The 19540-nt window shown below is 34.9% G+C and overlaps 2 protein-coding genes and 1 long non-coding RNA gene across 3 annotated transcripts; 1 reads left to right on the top strand and 2 right to left on the bottom strand.

Annotated features, from left to right (window-relative positions):
- Positions 1–29: 29 nt before the first annotated feature.
- On the bottom strand, positions 30–1360 carry LOC102629641 (F-box/kelch-repeat protein SKIP25). Its single transcript, XM_006471497.4, has one exon. It carries the CDS (start codon positions 1307–1309, stop codon positions 146–148), a length of 1164 nt encoding a protein of 387 aa, XP_006471560.2. The 5' UTR covers positions 1310–1360; the 3' UTR covers positions 30–145.
- Positions 1361–12132: 10772 nt separating this feature from the next.
- Positions 12133–14441, top strand: LOC102629358 (trihelix transcription factor GT-3b). Its single transcript, XM_006471496.4, has 2 exons — positions 12133–12662; positions 13334–14441. Exons 1-2 carry the CDS (start codon positions 12435–12437, stop codon positions 13916–13918), a joined length of 813 nt encoding a protein of 270 aa, XP_006471559.2. The 5' UTR covers positions 12133–12434; the 3' UTR covers positions 13919–14441.
- Positions 14442–15075: 634 nt separating this feature from the next.
- LOC102629150 (uncharacterized) lies at positions 15076–19099 on the bottom strand. The gene is made up of 3 exons (XR_370037.4): positions 18903–19099; positions 15503–17605; positions 15076–15396 (listed from the first exon to the last, which is right to left on the bottom strand). It is a non-coding gene; the product is annotated as an uncharacterized LOC102629150 (long non-coding RNA).
- Between the last annotated feature and the right edge of the window lie 441 nt (positions 19100–19540).

Here is a 19540-nt window from a genome sequence, read left to right on the forward strand (position 1 = left end):
TCTAAGGTAACAAAGGCCTAACTGAAAACTAAAACCTAACATGATGTATACAATTAAAATTTAATTCGTGAATCAATCCCAAGAAAATTGTGTTTACTTAGAAATAAGGAGAGGAGATGAAAACCACCGTATCAAACATTCGAGTCTAGCCTATTTTGCTCATCCGTGGCATTATGTGAACAGATAAAGCTTCGAACCCAAGTGGCGTATCCACCACAAAAATCGTCGGCGCCGCCGCTGCCTTCACATCCACCACCACAATGCCCCCGCCGTTTTCGCAAACAGCACAGACTCTACCGCCGCCGGCAGCCGCGTGCCGCGCTCCTTTAAGGAGGTCCGACTTAACAACCTCCTTCCAATCGTCCATTACTTCATCGTACCTGCTCAACGTGCAACTATTCTCGTCAATACCGTACAGCACCTCCTCGTCCATCGCCGCCACCGGCCCCCTCCACCCTCTAACCATCCCCTCCCGCATGTCGTCCCACGTGTTCGCGACGACGTCGTAGACGGCACCTTCAGCGCCCTTCACATTGACCAAGCACAGCTTCCCCTTCCACCCCACCGCGTCTATCGCCTCCCTGCTGAACCTCCCGTCTTTCAGCTCCCCCGTCTTCTCCCACCTCGAGTTTTTTTCCCCGTTCATCAAGTCCCATTTCTCCACGGACTTCGCCACGTCGCTAGAGAACTGGGATCCGATCCCGCTGGCAACATACACCGCGCCACGAGAGCACCCCGCCGCGCACCACCGGCGCGGGGTGACGAGCTCGGGGCCGAACGTCCAGGTCCGGCAAATGGGGTCGAAGATGAGAGGGCGGGTCAGCGCCGGGTTGAAGTTGTGGGTGGTGGCGGCGAGGAGGATGAGCTTGCCGGAGAGGGAGACTAACTGGACGGGGAGGTTGCGGGAGAGGAAAGAAGGGTGGTGGAGAATGAGGTGGAGAGGCGGGTCCGGGGGCGGACGAGGGAGCGGGTCCCAGGTAGAGGAGACGGGATCGAAAGTGAATAAATGGATTGGAGTAGAAGAAGAGTTCGATTTAGGAGAGAAGAGGGCGTACAGGGAGAGGAAAGGAGGGAAAGAAGGGGAGTAAATGAGGCGACGCCAGGAGTGGCAGACGTTGTGGAGGATTGATGGGTGGACGTGGGAGAGGCAGAGGTGAGCTATGTGATCGGGTAAGCCCGGAAGCAGTGGCTGATGATCATCACCATCATCGTCTTGAGCTTTATCTTGATCCTGAGCTAGAGGTTGCGTGGTCAGTGTTTGTGTTAGTTTTTGGCGTTTAGAAGAAATGGTGAGCCGGTATTTGGACATGGCAAGGGGAAAGGGTTGGGGAGGGGGGAGGGGGTTTACTGAATATGGGAATTGGGAATGTGGGATTGGGGGGTATTTAAAAGGGTCGTTAGTTGATTTGGTTATCCATATTTTTGTTTTTTTTTTTTTTTTTTTTTTTTGGCTTTCTCTGGAAGATAAAGGGGAATCCTCATTTGCAGAGGTCATTCAGAATGTGAGGTGGAGTCTGTGGTCCATAATTAAAACTTAAAAGGCAAAAGTTGAAGTTTGGTTACTTTTGTCTAGGAGCCGGTGCTACCACTATTTCTTGTGCGTCCATTTGAACCACATGTATATATGTAGTAATGTAAATGTAGAATTATAACAAGAAGTAAAGAATGAGTAAAATAAATATGTAATAAATGGAGGAATTGTATTAAGCTTTTATTATAAAGTTATTATTTTACATTTTTTAAATAAAATAAAATAAATAAATTATCCATCATCTTAATTATATTTTTTTAATTAAATTATTTTATATTCAAAAATTATATTAGACCCCGACTAATCTAAATTCGGACTGGGTAGGACTATTAGAGTGGCAAAATTCTTCCAATAAGTATTTAATGCAGCTGCATTCTCAAATCTCAAATCGAGAATCTTAGTTAAGCTATAAGTATTTTATATTTTGTTAAGAAAAAATCTAGTGGGACGAAAACAAAAATAAAGTAATATAGAAGAGATGCTGGACATGCTTAAAGACTTGTCTTAATAAAAATCTTTATTATCAAAAACTCAATAGAAATATATGATTTTGAACCGCTTCAAAGGGCTTATGTCATATTTAAGGTATATACCTCCACATGAGGTCTTTCAAAACCTTTTGGTCTCATCAAAGACCGAACACATTTTATTATTGTCCTAAGTAAATTCAGTAGAATGATACGTTTCCTTTCGAGAAAACAAAATCAGTAAACCAATATGTCTACCCCGCTAATAGACAATTCATCACCTGCCATTTATTTCGCAATTGGCGTACATGACTTGGGTTCTCTAAATGCAACTGTAGGTGCATCTAGCCAGTGTTTGTAATTCTCCACAAATGATCCTCAAACCTTTATATTTAATCCGAGTGGTGCAGGAATCAAAACGGGTCATATACATCACATGCCATGAATGTTCTCACCTAACATCATGATGAGGCCGCTTTTTCTCGCTCTTGATGAAACCTTTGTCTCATTGAATGAGACGTATGGGTAAACAGATCACTCGTTATGCGCTCAAGATACTGGATGATATATGGTGAGTTAATAAAACTCGGATAAATTTCTCAAACGATATTAGATTCTATCTCAATGTACTGCAAGAGTGCAACCGGCACTTATATATCGCAACAAAAAGTGTGTAAATGAAAAATATTAGGTTGATGACCCGTTATCAATTGCAATGGGGAATATGGGGAATAATGGTAATAGGCTGTAGGCCTTAAGCGAATCAACACTGCAACGTGTGAAATAGCATGTCCTTTTAAATAAATAAATAAGAATAAATTTCTTATAATTTCCTGAAAAACAAATCCATACTCCTTTCAAAAGAAAGTATGTTAGTCAATATCATATTTGAAATACAAATCGAATAGGAATATAATAAATTCATAAAAATTAATAAACATTCTTGATTGGTATGGATATCTCCATCATCAATTAAGTAACTTGTTTACGCATCATGTATTTGAACAAGTCTGAGATGTCTAGATGTGTACTATCATCGTGGAGAAATTCTACAATATCTCATATGTATTATAATTAATTAATACATGAATGATATGTGTAGTTAAATTTAATACAACCGTCACTTAAATTATGATTTTTCAAAATAAATACACACGCGTCATGACATTATTTACTTATTGTATGGCTGACATGCTACCTCAAATGTATTCTATAATTTAATGATTTCTTGAAGAACGTGATTACAATTATGATTTTAACCGCAATCTTTAGGATGACTGTAACCTTGCCATGTCAATGATTCTCGCCGCGTGCCAATCAAGTTAACAAGCTCAATATACTTACTGCAGAATCGTGTTTGAAGCATGAAATGTTGAGCATGTTTTCTTGAACACATCTTCATTGGTGATTTTCTTTCCACATATCTTCAAAAGTGTTGCGATTTTGTCAAGCGCAGAGTTGTAATGATTGATTAACTTGAAATCTTGTAGTCGAATTTGATTTCACTTGCTGCAAGCTTTTCAGAAGAATTATTAATTTCAGGTAGCCATATCTCTAAAATTTGTATAAAAAATATATTAATTCTAAGTATTACTAAGGAAAAATATTTGTATAAGCATTATGAAGAATTACTGACTTAAGGTAGCCATACATCTAAAATTTGTATAAAAAAATATATTGATTCTTCGTATTAGTTAGGGAAGAAATAAGATCTTCCTAAGATATGGTTCTTAACTATCTAAGACCCATATTTAAAACATAAGTGAACTAGGTGGTTGTTTAAGGCTCATGTTTTAGGAAGGTCCTATTTTTTTCCTAATAATACTCAAAGTTGATATATTTTATAAGTTACTTATAATAAAAAGCCTATTCCTAAGTCTCTATCTAATTAATAATTATTATAAAATTAAGACTTTTTATGCAAATTTTATAGTCAGTAAGTCTAATGTTAAAGAGCTATAATTAATTATATTGTCTAATTATTAATTCATTTATTATTAGTTTTACCAATAAAAAAATAAATTATTTATCTTTCTAATTTTTTAAAACAAACTTAATTATTTAATATTAAAGAATTTCTTGCACTTTTATCTAGAAATAAATTATTAGTTTGTTACATTTATTGGCTAACTTTTGAAGTAAAAAAAAAAATTTCTTGAAATAATGATTCTAAAGAAAGTAAAAAGGATATCTTTTGACTATTTTTCTTTTCTGAAACTTCTCATATCTTATTGATTATTACTAAAATTTAAGATATAATTAAAAACTGATTAAATTTTGAATTTTTGTTAAATTTTAAAGTTTTTAAATTTAAAACTACCTCATAAAAAAAATTTACCTAAAGTCCCTAATACTTTAGAACCGATCTGCATGCAGCGCATGTTTTGTAATCATCTTTTTATTTTGTAAAGTCAATTTTTTTCTGAATCATAATCATGACTTTACAGCAAGCTCAAGCAAATCCTTCAAAGATTCTGAATCTTAATCCTAAATTGGTATAAATGTGGTCATTTATGGCTTACGCAGACAATTCCTGAAGTGCACACTAAATATCTTTGATCAACAAATAATGACATTGCGGTTCCAGTCATACAAAAGGTGGTTCATAAGCAACAGCACGTGGCATGCGCGAGGATCACAGGCCAAGAGGCCAACGGAGACGTTTTGGTCGACTTTAGCAGTCAACGTTTGTGGGTGTGTGGATGTGAGCAGAGAGCAAGATTTGAATTACAAAAGCTTGTGGGTTAGAATGAATTAAATGTGAGAAATTTCTCGTTGAAAGTCTCCATTTTAGTGCATATTACTGAGACGCCTTTTTTATTTTAAGGTTATGACCATGTTAGAATTTATTTATGGTAGAGTATAAATTTTAGTCACACGTATAAAGTGATAAATAGTAAAAAATTTATTATAAGTTATTATTTATTATTTATCACTTTATGTATGTGGCTGAGATTCGTACTCCACCATAAGTGAACTCCAACATAATTGAACCATTATTTTAATCATCTTTAATATCACATTTTACTCTACTGATATTATAATAAGATTAACAAATACATTTAGAACATAGTTCAAAGTTAATGAGTATGTTTTAAAATTTTATAACTAACATAGATGTATTCCCCTAGAATTGGCCTAGAGAGCAGCTGCGTGGTGGCAGTGCAGTTGCCCCAAACGGGTCTGTAATCTCCATTGCACTTATAAATATTTTTATAAAAAAATAATGAATTTGTAATAAGTACTCAAACTCAAGTTCTTTAAGATAAATTATTTTTTTTCACCCAACCAATAGTCTAACTAGTTAATTTATCTTTATAGTTTACTAATAGCGTAGGGTTAAGGGTTATCCTAACTTTAATTAAGTTATTAATTTTAAGTAATTTAATAATAAATATTAAAAGTCAAAATAGTATCAAATGATGCTATTCACCGGCTATTAAATTTCTTTAAACCAATAATGTAATTTTAAATATGCATATTCTAGTTTTTTTTATCGAATTCCAACCCACAAAAGGCGCAGACCAATTTTATGTTAGCGTATTTATCGTGTAATGAAATGGTCAAAATATCGAACATTCATATCGTGATTTACAGCAAATGAGTGGGCGTGGTCTGGTGGTGCGGTGGTGGTGGTGACAGCACACATTCACGAATCTTACTACGTAAACGATGACACGTAAGCTAGCGTGTGAAGCGGAAAAGGTAATTTTGTCATCTTGCTCGTAAAAGGTTGAATCTGCCAAAAGCCGTAAGGTTGGCCTTTTTTGGCACGTGTGGTCCATGACAACCGATGCGGTGCCATGCCCATGCCTTTGAACTCCGTTAGTGTTTTCTTGTCGGCTCTTATTGATTTTTTTTTTTAATCTTGTCTTTTTCTTATTATTTTATTACCATTTATTTTTGTTATATTTATAATCCCCATAAATTAATAATACATTTATAAATTTATAATACAAATTGTAATTAATTATCATCATAAGTTAATAATTATGCTATTGTCAAGTGCAATGCAACACATTGCGAATATGAATCTTTTAGTGTTGAATGATTTTGAATTGAATACAAGATTTACTAACGAATTCTAATACGGTCATGCACTGAACAAATAACTCCAGTGTTAATTAATAATTAGTAAATAAAAAATAAAAAATTAAATCTTACCCATATACTATAATTAAAGTTTACATGCAACAGATTTTTATAAGGTCAGTAGAGTTCAAATCAAGAAAACATTCTATTTCTACTCACACACAATTCAGCTCTTGTATGGACGGTCCAAGCCTCAAGTCTTAAAATTTCTTAGTCTTCCCATTAAGCTTTGATCCCGAGTGTCTAGACACATTTGCCTTGTAAATTGTAATACGGCCACAGAACATGTAATCACATTTAGGTTGGTATTTGGTAACCCAACAATTATATGTTTCATAAATTGGCATGCTTTTTGCATTATTAATTTTCCCTCTTTAATGCCACTTTTGAAAATTGTGAATGACTGATTAGCTGTAGTCTCCTTTGACCAAAAGCGGCCTTGAGCCCTTGAAGTAGTGGAGGAAAGTGGGCGGCGAGAGCCAACCAGGCCAACTGGGAGAATGAATTATGAACATGCATTGCTGCTATCCGCAAAAGCACACTCAGCTGACTCATGTCATGTGACAAAGTATAAGCAGGCGAGGCAGCCATTACAAATGACAGCTACCAGCTTTTGGGAGTTAATGTAAAGACAAACCCTAACCCTAAGCAATTGAAAGCCTAGTTTTATTAAGTTTTAAAATGCTTTTCATTTATGAGCCCGTGGTAGAGCAGACATGGACGGTTCCCTATTTATGTGTTCTCCCCAAAAGTCACCAGTTTTACTCTTACTTTTACAGAAAGGCTGACCCTGGGTTTTGCCTTTCGCTTGTTGGGTCATGCTATGGTACAGCTAGGGAGTCAAATGCATCATGCTGAACTTATAAATTTTCATTTGCTAATTATCTCTTGCTTGGGGCTTTTTCTGTTACAAAGCTTGTTTTATTTGCTATCTATAACGAAAATTTTGATATTTAAAAATGAGATTATAAGAACAATTTACACCATACGTTGACCATAAGTATCGCTGTTATTGCCGTTAAGAATTGCGATCAATAATAATTTGTTGCTGGCTCACTCCAACTTAGGGCAAGGGATGTCAAGCCTCTCTCCATTTGTAAATGTTGAAGAAGGCTCACTTCCAAACAAATTGGGAATATACATCAAAATTGGGCTTGTAGGGTAATGGTTTTTATGACGAGTTATGGTATTTAACTCCCGCATTATATCTCATCAGCCCCCATTAATAAATTTTATACTAATATCTTTTTTATCCTTTTTATAAAATATTTTAAAAGGGTAAATAGTTTTTAAATGCATCAACGTGATAATTTCTATTAATATTTAATTTAGTTAATCTAATTTTTTAAACCCTAATTTCTTTTTAACTTTTTAAATTATTTTCTCTTTTCAAATATTATATACTCTACTTTTGTAATCATTTAAGAAATTAAGTTACAATACTCAATAGAGGATGATAAAGAAGTATCAAATCTTTTGTTATAATTATGGTAATAATGGATAAAACCTTTAAAAAGAAAGAGAGAGATTATAGTAATTATAAGAGTTTTTTTCCTTTTTAAAATAGACTTTATAAAATTTATATGATAGGTGCTTAGGAAAAAAGATAAAAATTCTAATAAGGGTAAATTCGAGATTTGGTGAGTATGCTCAGATAAGAATTAATTTAAAATTTTTAATAGGGTTAACTAAAAAATAAGGATTGGTGATATATAATGTTACCACAATTTTATAATTTATAGATATTTTTATTACAAAGTGGTGATATTTGAACTCCTCATCATATTTCACTAGCCCACATTTTTCAGTTAACCCCATTAAAAATTTTAAACTAATCTTTTTCTATCGACATATTCTATCTAATCCCGAGTTTACCCTAATTATAATTTTTATCTTCTTTGCAATCACCCATCACATAAAACTTATAAAATATATCTTAGAAATAATAAAAAAATTTCACAATCACTATAATCTCTCTCTTTTTTCAAAGGACTTTATCCACTATTACCATAACAATAAAAAAAGATTAGATACTTCTTCATCATCCTCTATTCGGTATTGTAAATTAATTTCTTACATAATTAAAAAAAATAGAATATATAATACTTGAGAAAAGATAATAATTTAAAATGTTAAAAGAAATTGGGGTTTAAAAAATTAGATTAGCTAAATTAGATATTAATAGAAATTATCATGTAGGTGCACTTAAAAGTTATTTACCCTTTAAAGTTATTTACTATGAGGATAAAGTAGATTTTAGCATAAAAATAGTTAGCAGGGGCTGATAAAATATACTGAGAGAGTCAAATATCACAACTCTTTGTAATACGATATTTCTTCGGATATTAGATACACAAATTTATAGTACGTTAAAAATCTGTCCGAGCAATTTAAAAATCTTCTCCCAAGGGAGTTCTACCTCTGGGCCTCTGGGCCAACGATGGGCTGGCCCAACTTTCTTCCAAAACATAAAGGGAGCAGAGATTATAATTTGGCTACATTATAAATTTATAATGTAACGTAACATAACAATGTTCTATTTTTCAAAGTGAAAGTCAGAAATATCAACAACTAAACTTACGATGGAAAGTAAAAGTAGACCAAGCTAAGTTATCTTTCCATGAAATCGAAAGTAGACAAAGTTAAGACATTGATTTGGTCAAGCTAAGTTATTTTCCATTGCCCAAATCAATGGCTTTTTGGCAAAGGCAAACTATGAAAGCAATTGATTTGCACAAAATTAGGTAAAAAGATGTTGTATTATTTTATTATATTTAGATTAAGATATGTCATTGGATTTTGGTCATCGGACTCAAAGGGTCTATTTGTTTATGTCATTGGGTCGAATTTGATAAAAATTATGAGTATAACAATTTTTATAAGAGATAAATGAGTTGGTTATAAGTAATTGAACTCGCACTCAGAATTTAGTTCTTTCATAATAAGAAAAGAGTTTTTAACACAACCAATGGTCTAAATAGTTTAATAGCCTTACAAATTAATAACAAGATAAGGTTGTTCAACTTAAAGTTTTAACTTAAAAATTTGACATAAATTTTGAATTATTAATTTCAAACAATCTAATACTAGAATAAATACTAAAAGTCAAGATAATATTTAATGATAACTATTCTATCTACCACCGGAGTTCTTTAAATCATGACTCAAACTTTTAAGTGAAAAATTTAAATGAGAATAATTTAAAACTTAGTAATATAGTATATACCCTAATAATTTAAATGTTGGGTCCGGCTATGACAGTGCCAACCAACCCACGAAAGGCACAAACCATTGTTATATATCGTGATATCAAATGGCTAAAAATATCGAACATTCATATCGTGATTAAGAGAAAATGAGTAGGCATGGTCTGGTGGTGTGGTGGTGTGGTGGTGGTGGGGACACAACACATTCAGGAATCTTAGCACATAAACAATGACACGTAAGCAAGCCGGAAAAAGGTAATTTTGTCATTTTGCTCGAAAAGGTTCCAGCTGCCAAAAGCTGAAGGGCTGGCCAATTTTGCCAAAGCAAGCCCGAGCTTTCGTTAATGCTGCCATCTACTTTTTGTCAAAAAGAGAGATGCTACGCTATTTTCTCAAATTATATCGGATCGGATATTGGAGTATCCGAATCTGATCCGATTCCCTGTCCTAACGACAAGACTTATCGAACATTTCTTTTTTAATCGTTACGATCTACACATAATCACATGTACAACAATACAAAAATCTACTTATAAAGTGCGACACACACATATATTCACCGAGCTTTCACATTCTATCTCTGGGATTCTAAATATCTCGAGCCTTAGGCATCCCGACACAAAAGTCCTGCTTTTTTTTTTCTTTTAAAGATAAGAGTGAGTCATATCTAAATAATTTTTTCCTTACCTCTCCTAAGACTCAATTCCATGTGGTCAGTTGCTACAAACTTCATCTGTTACCAACCCGACTATACCCTTAGCGACAAAGTCCTGCATCTTGAGAGTTCTCCCAATTGAAAATCCGAAGAGACATAATCTTTAATCCTAATTAGATACTTTTGAAGAAAATAGTCAAAACATGGCATATGAACAGTGTTAGAAAACTATAATGTACATGTGTTACAATTTTTTTTTTTTTATTATTTGGGGAAATAGTCACTTGATTTATAGAGAAGTCTTTCTTCGTCGGTTGGTGTTAGGTAACCCAACAATTATGTGTTTAATAAATTGGCATGCTTTTTGTATTATTTATTTTTCCCACTTTCACGCCGCTTTTGAAAATTGTGAACGACTAATTATCTCCCTGGTGTAATCAAGCAGTAGTCTAGTCTCCTTGGGCCAAAAGTAGCATTGCAGTAGGGAGAAAATTGGCCAAGAGCCAACTAAACCAACTTGAACAATGAATATGATCCGCAAAAACACACCCAAGTGACGAGAATGTCAAGCTGTTCAAGCAAAGGCAGTGAATTGATATAGCAACTACCAGGCACCAGCTTTTGGGAATTAATGTGAAGACAAACCCTAACCCGGAGCCATTCGCACACCACGTGCCTTTGAAAATTGAAAGCCAAGTTTTATTGAGTTTTAAATGCTTTGCATTTATGAGGCCGTGGTTGAGCAGATATGGACGGTTCCTTATTTATGTGACCCTTGCTTTTGGGTCATGCTATGGTACGGCTGAATGCATGTTACTGAACTTATTAGTGATAAGTTATAACCATCCGTTGCCCAATCTCTTGATTGGAGATTTTTGTGTTACAAAGTTTGTTTCCTTTGCTGTCTATTTTTGTTTAATTTGTAATAGAAAATTTGATATTAAAAAATAAGACTACAAGAACAATTTATACCATACATTCACCATAAGTAGCGCTACTATTGCCATAAAGAATTGCGACCAATAATCTTGGTGGCTTACTCCATCCTAGGGGAAGTGATGTTAAAGTCTCCCTCCATTTGTAATATGGAAGGAGGCTTTCTTCCAAATAAATTGGGAAAATAGATCACAATTAGGCTGGTCGGATAATGATTTGTTAGAATCTAATATTTCTTAGGACACACACATAGGGTTAATTTCAAATTACCCTTGTGAATCAATTATCTTCAAAATCGCTCTCTTCATTTTTAAAATTTTCAATTTACTCCCATTTTTATTAAGAAGAGCAAAAAAGGTTTTATCATTCCATCGCCATTTTTTCTTGTCCTTTAATTAAAAGTATGGATAATTTGAGATTTTCAAAAGTAAATAAAGGGATTTGAAGGTAGTCTATTTACAAGGAGAATAATATGAAATCTGCCTATATATAAATGTATAGTATGGTATAACCTAAAAATCTATTGAACAATAATTTAAAAATCTGCTCCCAATAATATCTATCTAATCTAAATATTTGGTGGTACAATGGTCTTTGACAGGACTCGAATTACGCCTTTTAATGTTGAGAGCTAAGTTGTAGTACTAGACCAGAGGTAGCCTGGCCCAATTTTCTTCCAAACGAAAAAGGGAGATTATAATTGGTCTATATTATAATGTAGAGCGATAATATTAGACCCCTCGTTATATCTCACAAGTCTTTCTTCTCTCAGTTAATCTTATTAAAAAATTTAAACTAATCTTTATTTCTTAAGATACCCTACTTAATCTCAAATTTACCCTTATTATAATTTTTATCTTTTTTCTAGGCATTCACCATATCAAACTTATAAAATCTATTTTAAAAAGAAAAAAAATTTCATAAACGCTATAATAGCTTTCTTTTTTTTAAATATTTTATTTACTGATATCATAACTATAAAAAAAGATTTGATACCTGTTCATATACTCTATTTAGTATTGTAAATTAATTTCTTCTATGATTAGAAAATAATATACAATATTTGAGAAGTGATAATAATTTAAAATTTAAAAAAATTAGGATTTGAGAAATTAGATTAATTAAGTTAGGTATTAATAAAAGTTATTATGTGAATGTATTTAAAAGTTATTTATTTTTTAAGTTATTTTATATAAAAATAAAATAAATATTAATATAAAAGTTATTAGTGAGGGCTGATGAGGTTCAAATTTTCAAAGTGAAGGCCAGAAAGTTCAAGGATAAAAACTTAAAAATGGGAAGTAAAGTTGACGAAGCAAAGCTATCTTCCCGGTTTCCATGAAATGCAAATAACGAGTAATGGGCTCGTCATTTGTCTTGTCCTTGTCGAAATCAATGGCTTTTTGGTAAAGGCAAACCACGAGAGCAATCACAGCGTACAAAATTAGGTGAAAACGCTGTCGTTTTAGCGGGGGCCCTATCTTCTTCCACCTCATAAAACCCTGGTAAGAAGGAAATCGTATTTAGATTGTGCTTTGTAACCAGAAATGATGACATCTTCGTCGTCGTCAGCACATGCACAGGCTGTGCAGTGGGGTAATGAAGAGACTCGGGATTTGATTGTAATTCGGGGGGAAGCAGAGAGGGACTTGGTCGGAATCAAACGCAACAAGACGATTTGGGAAATTGTTAGCGTTAAATTGAGAGAGAGGGGCTATTCAAGGACACCCGATCAATGTAAATGCAAATGGAAAAATCTCGTTAATCGCTACAAGGTAAACTCGAAATTACCCAGCTTCCAAATTTTATTTTATTTTATTTTTTACCAATTTCTTTTTTTTTTAATTGTTAAAAACTTCATTAATGTCAGTGAAATTGAGAAGCTTGTGGGGGGGTGTATTAATTCAATTGGTAATATATCTTGGAGTTAATGAATCTGGGTTCGCAACTCACTTGTATGGGCGAAGAGGTTATTTGGTTGAGATGCTTGGAGTATGGAGTCAGTTATTGTCAACTGAGCGAATGATTAGTAATCATAGTGCTGTGGTTGTGAAATAGAAAATCTAGCTTTCAAGTACAAGTTGAATACTTTTGAAGCTGGAAAGAGTTTATTTTGATATTATGTTGAATAAAAATTCATGTGTATTTTGTTAAATTACATTATAATTTCAAAACCTTAGCTTCCGAACCATAGTGGTTAGTGTTTATCAAAACAGTTAGCAATTTGTCTTTGGCAACACTACTGCTAGATAACAACACCAAATGGAGCCTTAATGGCCAAACAGAAGTAGTTATTGATAAAATAATTTAGCCGTTGCACTTTTAAAGTTAAGCATGAGTGAGACAATATGTACCCTAAGTGGTTAGGAGATTTTAGCATGTATGCCTGTGATTTCTTTGTTGTACTTGATAAGAGGTGGTGATAGATATGGTGATATCTGTGCAGGGGAAGGAGACATCTGATCCAGATAGTGGGAGGCAATGCCCATTCTTTAATGAATTGCATGCTGTCTTCACTGAAAGAGCGAAGAATATGCAGAGATTACTTGCTGAATCTGAGGCTGGTTCTATGCAGGCAAAGAAAAGGTTTAAGAGATTGAATGCAGATGAGTTGTCCGATGAAGAAGATGATGATGAAGAACAAAGTGAGGAGGAGGAGGAGGAGGAGGAGAGGCCTGCTAGAGGTAATTCTAGGAAGAGGAAGATTGAAAGAAATGTCTCAGACAAATCCCCTAGGGCAACTAGTGGTACTGCTGGTATTCACGAAATGCTTAAGGCATTCTTTGACCAGCAACAGAGGATGGAGGTGGAGTGGAGGCAAATGATGGAGAGGCGTGCTCAAGAGCGGCAATTATTTGAGGAGGAATGGAGGCAGAGAATGGAGAAGCTTGAGAGGGAGAGGCTATTGGTAGAACAGGCTTGGAGGGAGAAGGAGGAGCAGAGGAGGATCAGAGAAGAGAGCCGAGCTGAGAGGAGGGATGCCCTCTTAACGACTCTCTTGACCAAACTCATCAATCAAAATAATCCCTAAGGTAAAAAATTTCCTTTTTCAGACATTAACTACCAGAAAAAGGTTGTTTGTTGCTTGCAAAGAAAACAAAGGAAGAGACATATACCGTTAACATATGGATTGTTGCTATGTATATTGGCATACAAAGAAGTCAACTATTTTTCAGTTTGACTTAAACATCTAAGATTCTTTTCTGATGAAGAGGTGAAATTTCCGTTTTCATGTATGTAGACAGTAAAAAGAGTCCGCATTCTTTAGATTGCTGTGAGGTTGGCATTATTTATAGTCGTCTTGGTTTAAATGTTGTAACTTTATTTCATGAAGGCAGTTATAGTGTGGGTTGAAAGAAATTCCTGATTGAAGGTTGATTATGAGCGTCTGGTGGGTTTCTGATGTTGTATGTTCCACTGTGCCAGGTCTAAGAAAAGTGAAAATCAGAATATTCGGTCCTCTTTTCATATTTTATTGCACCTATGATGATTCTGGCATGTGGTCTTGAATTTATTTTGTTCAAAACATGGAAATGACAATTGAAAATGTCAGATACTTTGCTCAGTTGTGGGGATGTTTTCTTTGTCGCAAATTTTTAGAACTGGCAATGGCCGAAGAGATTTTGATTTGGAATGTCGTGGAATATTAGTCAAACTTTAGAACCAAATTATGAGGATCAATCAGACAGACTTGTATTGATGTTGTTTGCCTCTAGCAAATGATGTTATATTTGCCAGATTATGTATTATAAATCCAAGATGTGGCTCAAATGCACGGATACGGGTAAGTGAAATTTAGATGTTTTATTGTTGAAATATTCCAAAGTTTGTTCTCCTGATTAACATTTGATTCAACTTGAGCACGCATACCAGATGAGTTAGAAAACAAAAGTGGATTGCTCAGAACAGTTACTGGATATAGACTCCTTCAGTTAACTATTTATGTTCTTGAGAAGCGCATGAAAAGATGACGATAAGAATTTTCAATTTTCATGCTTTTCAAATTTTCTACGACAATGCTTTATTACGGAACTTTTTCCACAACAATGGTAAATATTGAATTAATGCTGCCACTGGATGCAAACATTTATCAAATGTTGCTACAAGGTTCCGCATCAGAGGGAAGATTGCAATTTTTCTCTCTAGCAAGCGGATATAGTTAGAGAATAGAATCTACCATACCAATGGTTAGTTTGCCAACACAAGAATTTAATTTAATTATTATACAGGAATTAACCCTTGCCTTCAAGCACCAGATCCTAAATCCTAATTGATATGTACAAGTGTACCGTAAGTCGAAGATGGTGAAATTTATTCAGGACAGCCTGCATAAATCCAGGAGTTATAATAAATACACGAACATATTCTGTTACTCTCAATGCATGCAAAGGAACCTTGATGTTGAAAACCAGCTGTAGCTCCATCTCAAGAAGCTACCTGAACTGCTTCATATTACCAGTGAATCACTCATGGTCATGGACCGATTAGACTTTTCTGCACTTCTTTCATCTATTTGGGTTATGCAGAAGAATAAAAAATTAGTAGGAAAGTGACAAGGATAAAAGTAGAGTGCTGCTATTTACCCTAAATTTGTGCCCCGAAAAACAAAACGCACCATTTGATTTTCCCTCTCCACACGTGTTGCTTCATTTGCTTTCCACTTAGCTTTCACTTTCCACTTCCTTCATTGCTTTCACTTTCCCTTTTCCACTTAGCTCCGAAAAGGTAAACACGAACGAGATCACACTCCGGCTCTGATTTTATTTAGACCTTCCCTTTTTAGTTTCCAAACCAAATCTTAAACTTAAGATTTTTTACTAGCGCTGCAATGAACTCCGCTTAAATCTTCATACCTTCCCGAAAAAGCAAAGAAAAAAGCAAAGCAAAGGAAATAAGTGTTGCACAGCTGGAACGCAACAAATGAAATAAGTACTGCACGTTGACTGTCCTTCCCTTTTACATAAAGCAATTGAAGAAACATGTGCTTCAAAAGCAAATGGCAGTCAAATTACCACATGATGCGTTTTTTTCTTTTAGGGAGCAAATTTGGGGTAAATAGCTTTTTCCATAAAAGAAACTAGCAGAAGAGCAAGTAGTAGGGCTGGGCAATTTCGGATTCGGATTGGGTTTGGATGAATCCGATCGGATTCATGATAATTCGGATTGGAAAAAAAATCCATCTGATTTTAATTCGAACTTCAAATCCGATCCGAAATAGTTCGGATCGAATTTAGATCGGATGAATATTTCGGATAAGTTCGAATTCAGATCTGGATCGGTTCAGATTGCATTCGGATTTAGGACCTTTTTGACAATTTTTACAAAAAATTAATGAAATCTAGAATTAATGAAACACAAGTCCTTACACAATTCTTTCATTAGCTTCATTATCAGAAGCTCAGGGTGTTATATGATAATTACACATCCAAATATAGGTAAGTCGAGAGCTTATCTCTCTGCAGCAGCCTTTTAATCTAGTGTTCACACTTCGTCTTCTTGATTTGCTCATCACAGACTACACATTCAACTCCTTAGACAATCATGCAATAAAGACAGGAACCTTACACAATGAACAAGTTGGCTATCGCGAGGTTGCTTTCGCCGTCAGCTGCTCGTCGTGAATGGCAACTGGACGTTGATCAAGATTCGGCTGGGTTCGTTCCGTTTGTGTTGTCGATGGCGTGAGTCGCCGTGTGCGTCAGGTTGTGGCCTGTGCGTGTGGTTTATGGTCGTGGGTTGGTTTGGCTGGGTTGCGTGGTGCGTCAGGTCGCGTGGCTGGGTTGGGTGGGTTGTTTTGTGATTTGGGAATTAGATTTAAATGTTTAAGTTTTCAATTTTCATTTAATTTCTATTTTTTTTAAGGAGCAGTGCAATCCGATCGGATTATTCGGGTTAATCCGATCCGATCCGAATCAAATCCGATCGGATTGCACAAATTTCATCCGATCGGATTTGAAGCAAAATCCAAATCCGATCTGACGCCCACCCCTAGCAAGTAGAGTAGAGCAGAAGGAAAAAGCTATTTACCCCGAATTTGCTCCCCGAAAGACAAAATGCACCGTTTGGTAATTTGATTGCCATTTGCTTTTGAAATACGTGTTTCTTCAATTGCTTTATGTAAAAAGGAAGGATAGTCAACGTGCAACACTTATTTCATTTGTTGCGTTCCAGCTATGCAACACTTATTTCTTTTGCTTTGCTTTTTCCTTTGCTTTTTCGGGAAGGTCTGAAGATTTAAGCGGAGTTCATTGCAGCGCTAGTGAAAAACCCTTTTCGGGGCTAAGTGGAAAAGGAAAAGTGAAAGCAAATGAAAGAAGTGGAAAGTGAAAGCAAAAGTGAAAGTTAAGTGGAAAGCAAATGAAGCAACACGTGTGGAGAGAGAAAACCAAACAGTGCGATTTGTTTTCCGGGGCACAAATTCGGGGTAAATAGCAGCAGTCAGAGGAAAAACTATCTTGTCATACAAAGGTTTCTTTATAGAGCCATAAATAATTCTAAACAAATTCCTCTATTTAGATAACAAAAGTTGGCACACATTAGATTTTCAGAAAATAGACAACAGCAGCTTTTTCTTCCATTTTTTTTTAAATTTTTTTATTTTTTTTGGGCATATGTTACATCAATGGGAAGTCCATGAACTTGATTCGGTAGGAGGCTTTTCCTTTGGATGTTTGGAAGCATAATGATCACCAATTTGATTCTGATTCGCTAGCTGTGCCTGAAACAGCAAACTGCCTCAAGTTTAGAATGCCATTGGACATACAAAAATTGTATCAGCCAAGCTACATATTAGTACTGATATACCATATACTACACCAAGCAGATTGGTTTTAAAAATGACGCAAATTTATATCACAATGGCAAACTAAATGACAGCATATGAAATAGAGATTATAACAAGCACATATAAAGCACTGAATGAGAAACTTTTCACATAAAATGGCCAATAATGCAATATTACTGGTGATATGTGTGTTTGATCTGGCCATGGTGAAAAAATAAAGTCCTTCACTGGGATTCCCAAGTATGACCACTCAGCACAATTATTACCATCTCAGAATGTAAATCCGTAAATTCAAGAGGTGTATCTTGACTAGACTACTTACATATGGAAAGGTATGAAACACATATGGCAAGACACAGTTCTTCCAAGATGATGATGCACATATTGTACTCCAATTGGATTTTCTTTTAAATATAACATCACCTTAATCCCGTAGTGTAATTGCAGAATCGTATTTATGACTACATTTGCAAGCTCCTCCTTTTAACTATTCTGTTGCCTGTTAAACATGTTTCTAATCCTATAAAACAACAACACCAGCAACAAAAAGGACAATTAACAGAAGTACTGAAACCTCAATAAATATTATAATCAATAGTTTGAAGTGTCACCCACTGTGGACATTTCAAAGTTGGCCACTTCAGGGAAGCCAAGAAAGCCAAAATATCTCTCAATATTGAGACAATGTGTGTATCCGTTTAGTTCATGTGGTTATGGTAGTAGTTACTAGAGAAAACCAACAGTTTGCAGAACATAACTCCTGTCGGAAATTACGTCACACATAAGCTCAGTCCTAAATTTCCTCGTATTCCAAGAGTCATTATGTTATTTCCACCAACGAACATTAATAAGATAACCAACGAAAAATTTGAACTGCAAATAAGCTGAAATTGATTGAGTTTGTGCTCAAGCCTTGCTCGTTACACATGATATACTCAATAGCTTGCACAACAACACAAGGAAACTTCAACCTCGAGTCAGTTCTTGTAATTGATCTGAACTCAATTTCGACTCACTTCAAGTGCGGAATAAGAAAAATGGTTCAGTTTGAAAATAAGGAAACCTTAGACATACGCTTAAATCTCCATAATTTGCATTTTGCAGCACGATTGTTTCAAAAACAAAATTTGCATTCAAAATCGAAATCAAAATAAAAAACAAAGGCAGATCAAATCAATCAATCTATTGAAAATAAAAAAAATTAAAAAAGGAGGAGGAGCAACAGCAGCACCTTACAGATGGGGCAGCTAACTTTGAGGGCAACAGCTCTGGCCTCGATCTGAGATCCCTTCGGCTTTTGATTCCTCTCTGCGTTTCTCTTCTGCGCCTCAATCTTCTGCTTTCCTCTCGTCATCTCTTTGTCTCTCTCTATTTGCGTAACCAAATCCAACGCCAAATCCCAAATATTATCTAGCCTTTAAGTTTTGGAGCGGGTTTTATGAAGGCGGGTCCCCCTGATGATGGATCACGACTCGTCTCCTTTCGACACGTGCCCCCGCATGTCGTGATATTTGATCGTTTTGGTTGTATTTGTTTAATAATACATCATGGTATTAATAAGTAAAAGCCCACCATTGAAGCCTAACGTGCAAAGCCCATTAGAAATGAAGCCCAATTTTTAAAAAATGAAAATTAACTTGCACAATTATATACGAAGTAAGGATATCCTTATTCAATTGAGATACTTAGGTGGCGTTTATTTTTTTGTCTGAAATCTGAATAGATCTGAATTAGTCTGAATTCTGAATAGGTCTAAATGTCTGAATCTGAATAATATATTTGTTTTTTCGCCTGAATCTCGAAAAATAAGTATTAAGTTGTTTGTTTTTTTCAACTTAAAAAGCTGAAAATATGTACTTTTACATTTGT

Source organism: Citrus sinensis, chromosome 5 (assembly GCF_022201045.2).
Source record: "Citrus sinensis cultivar Valencia sweet orange chromosome 5, DVS_A1.0, whole genome shotgun sequence".
NCBI lineage: Eukaryota > Viridiplantae > Streptophyta > Magnoliopsida > Sapindales > Rutaceae > Citrus > Citrus sinensis.

Bases quoted from the DNA above. Each gene is read 5' to 3' on its own strand.
- LOC102629641 (XM_006471497.4), bottom strand. From the start codon at position 1,309: ATGTCCAAATACCGGCTCACCATTTCTTCTAAACGCCAAAAACTAACA.
- LOC102629358 (XM_006471496.4), top strand. From the start codon at position 12,435: ATGATGACATCTTCGTCGTCGTCAGCACATGCACAGGCTGTGCAGTGG. The intron at 12,663-13,333 runs GTAAACTCGAAA...ATATCTGTGCAG, and splicing joins ATCTCGTTAATCGCTACAAG to GGGAAGGAGACATCTGATCC.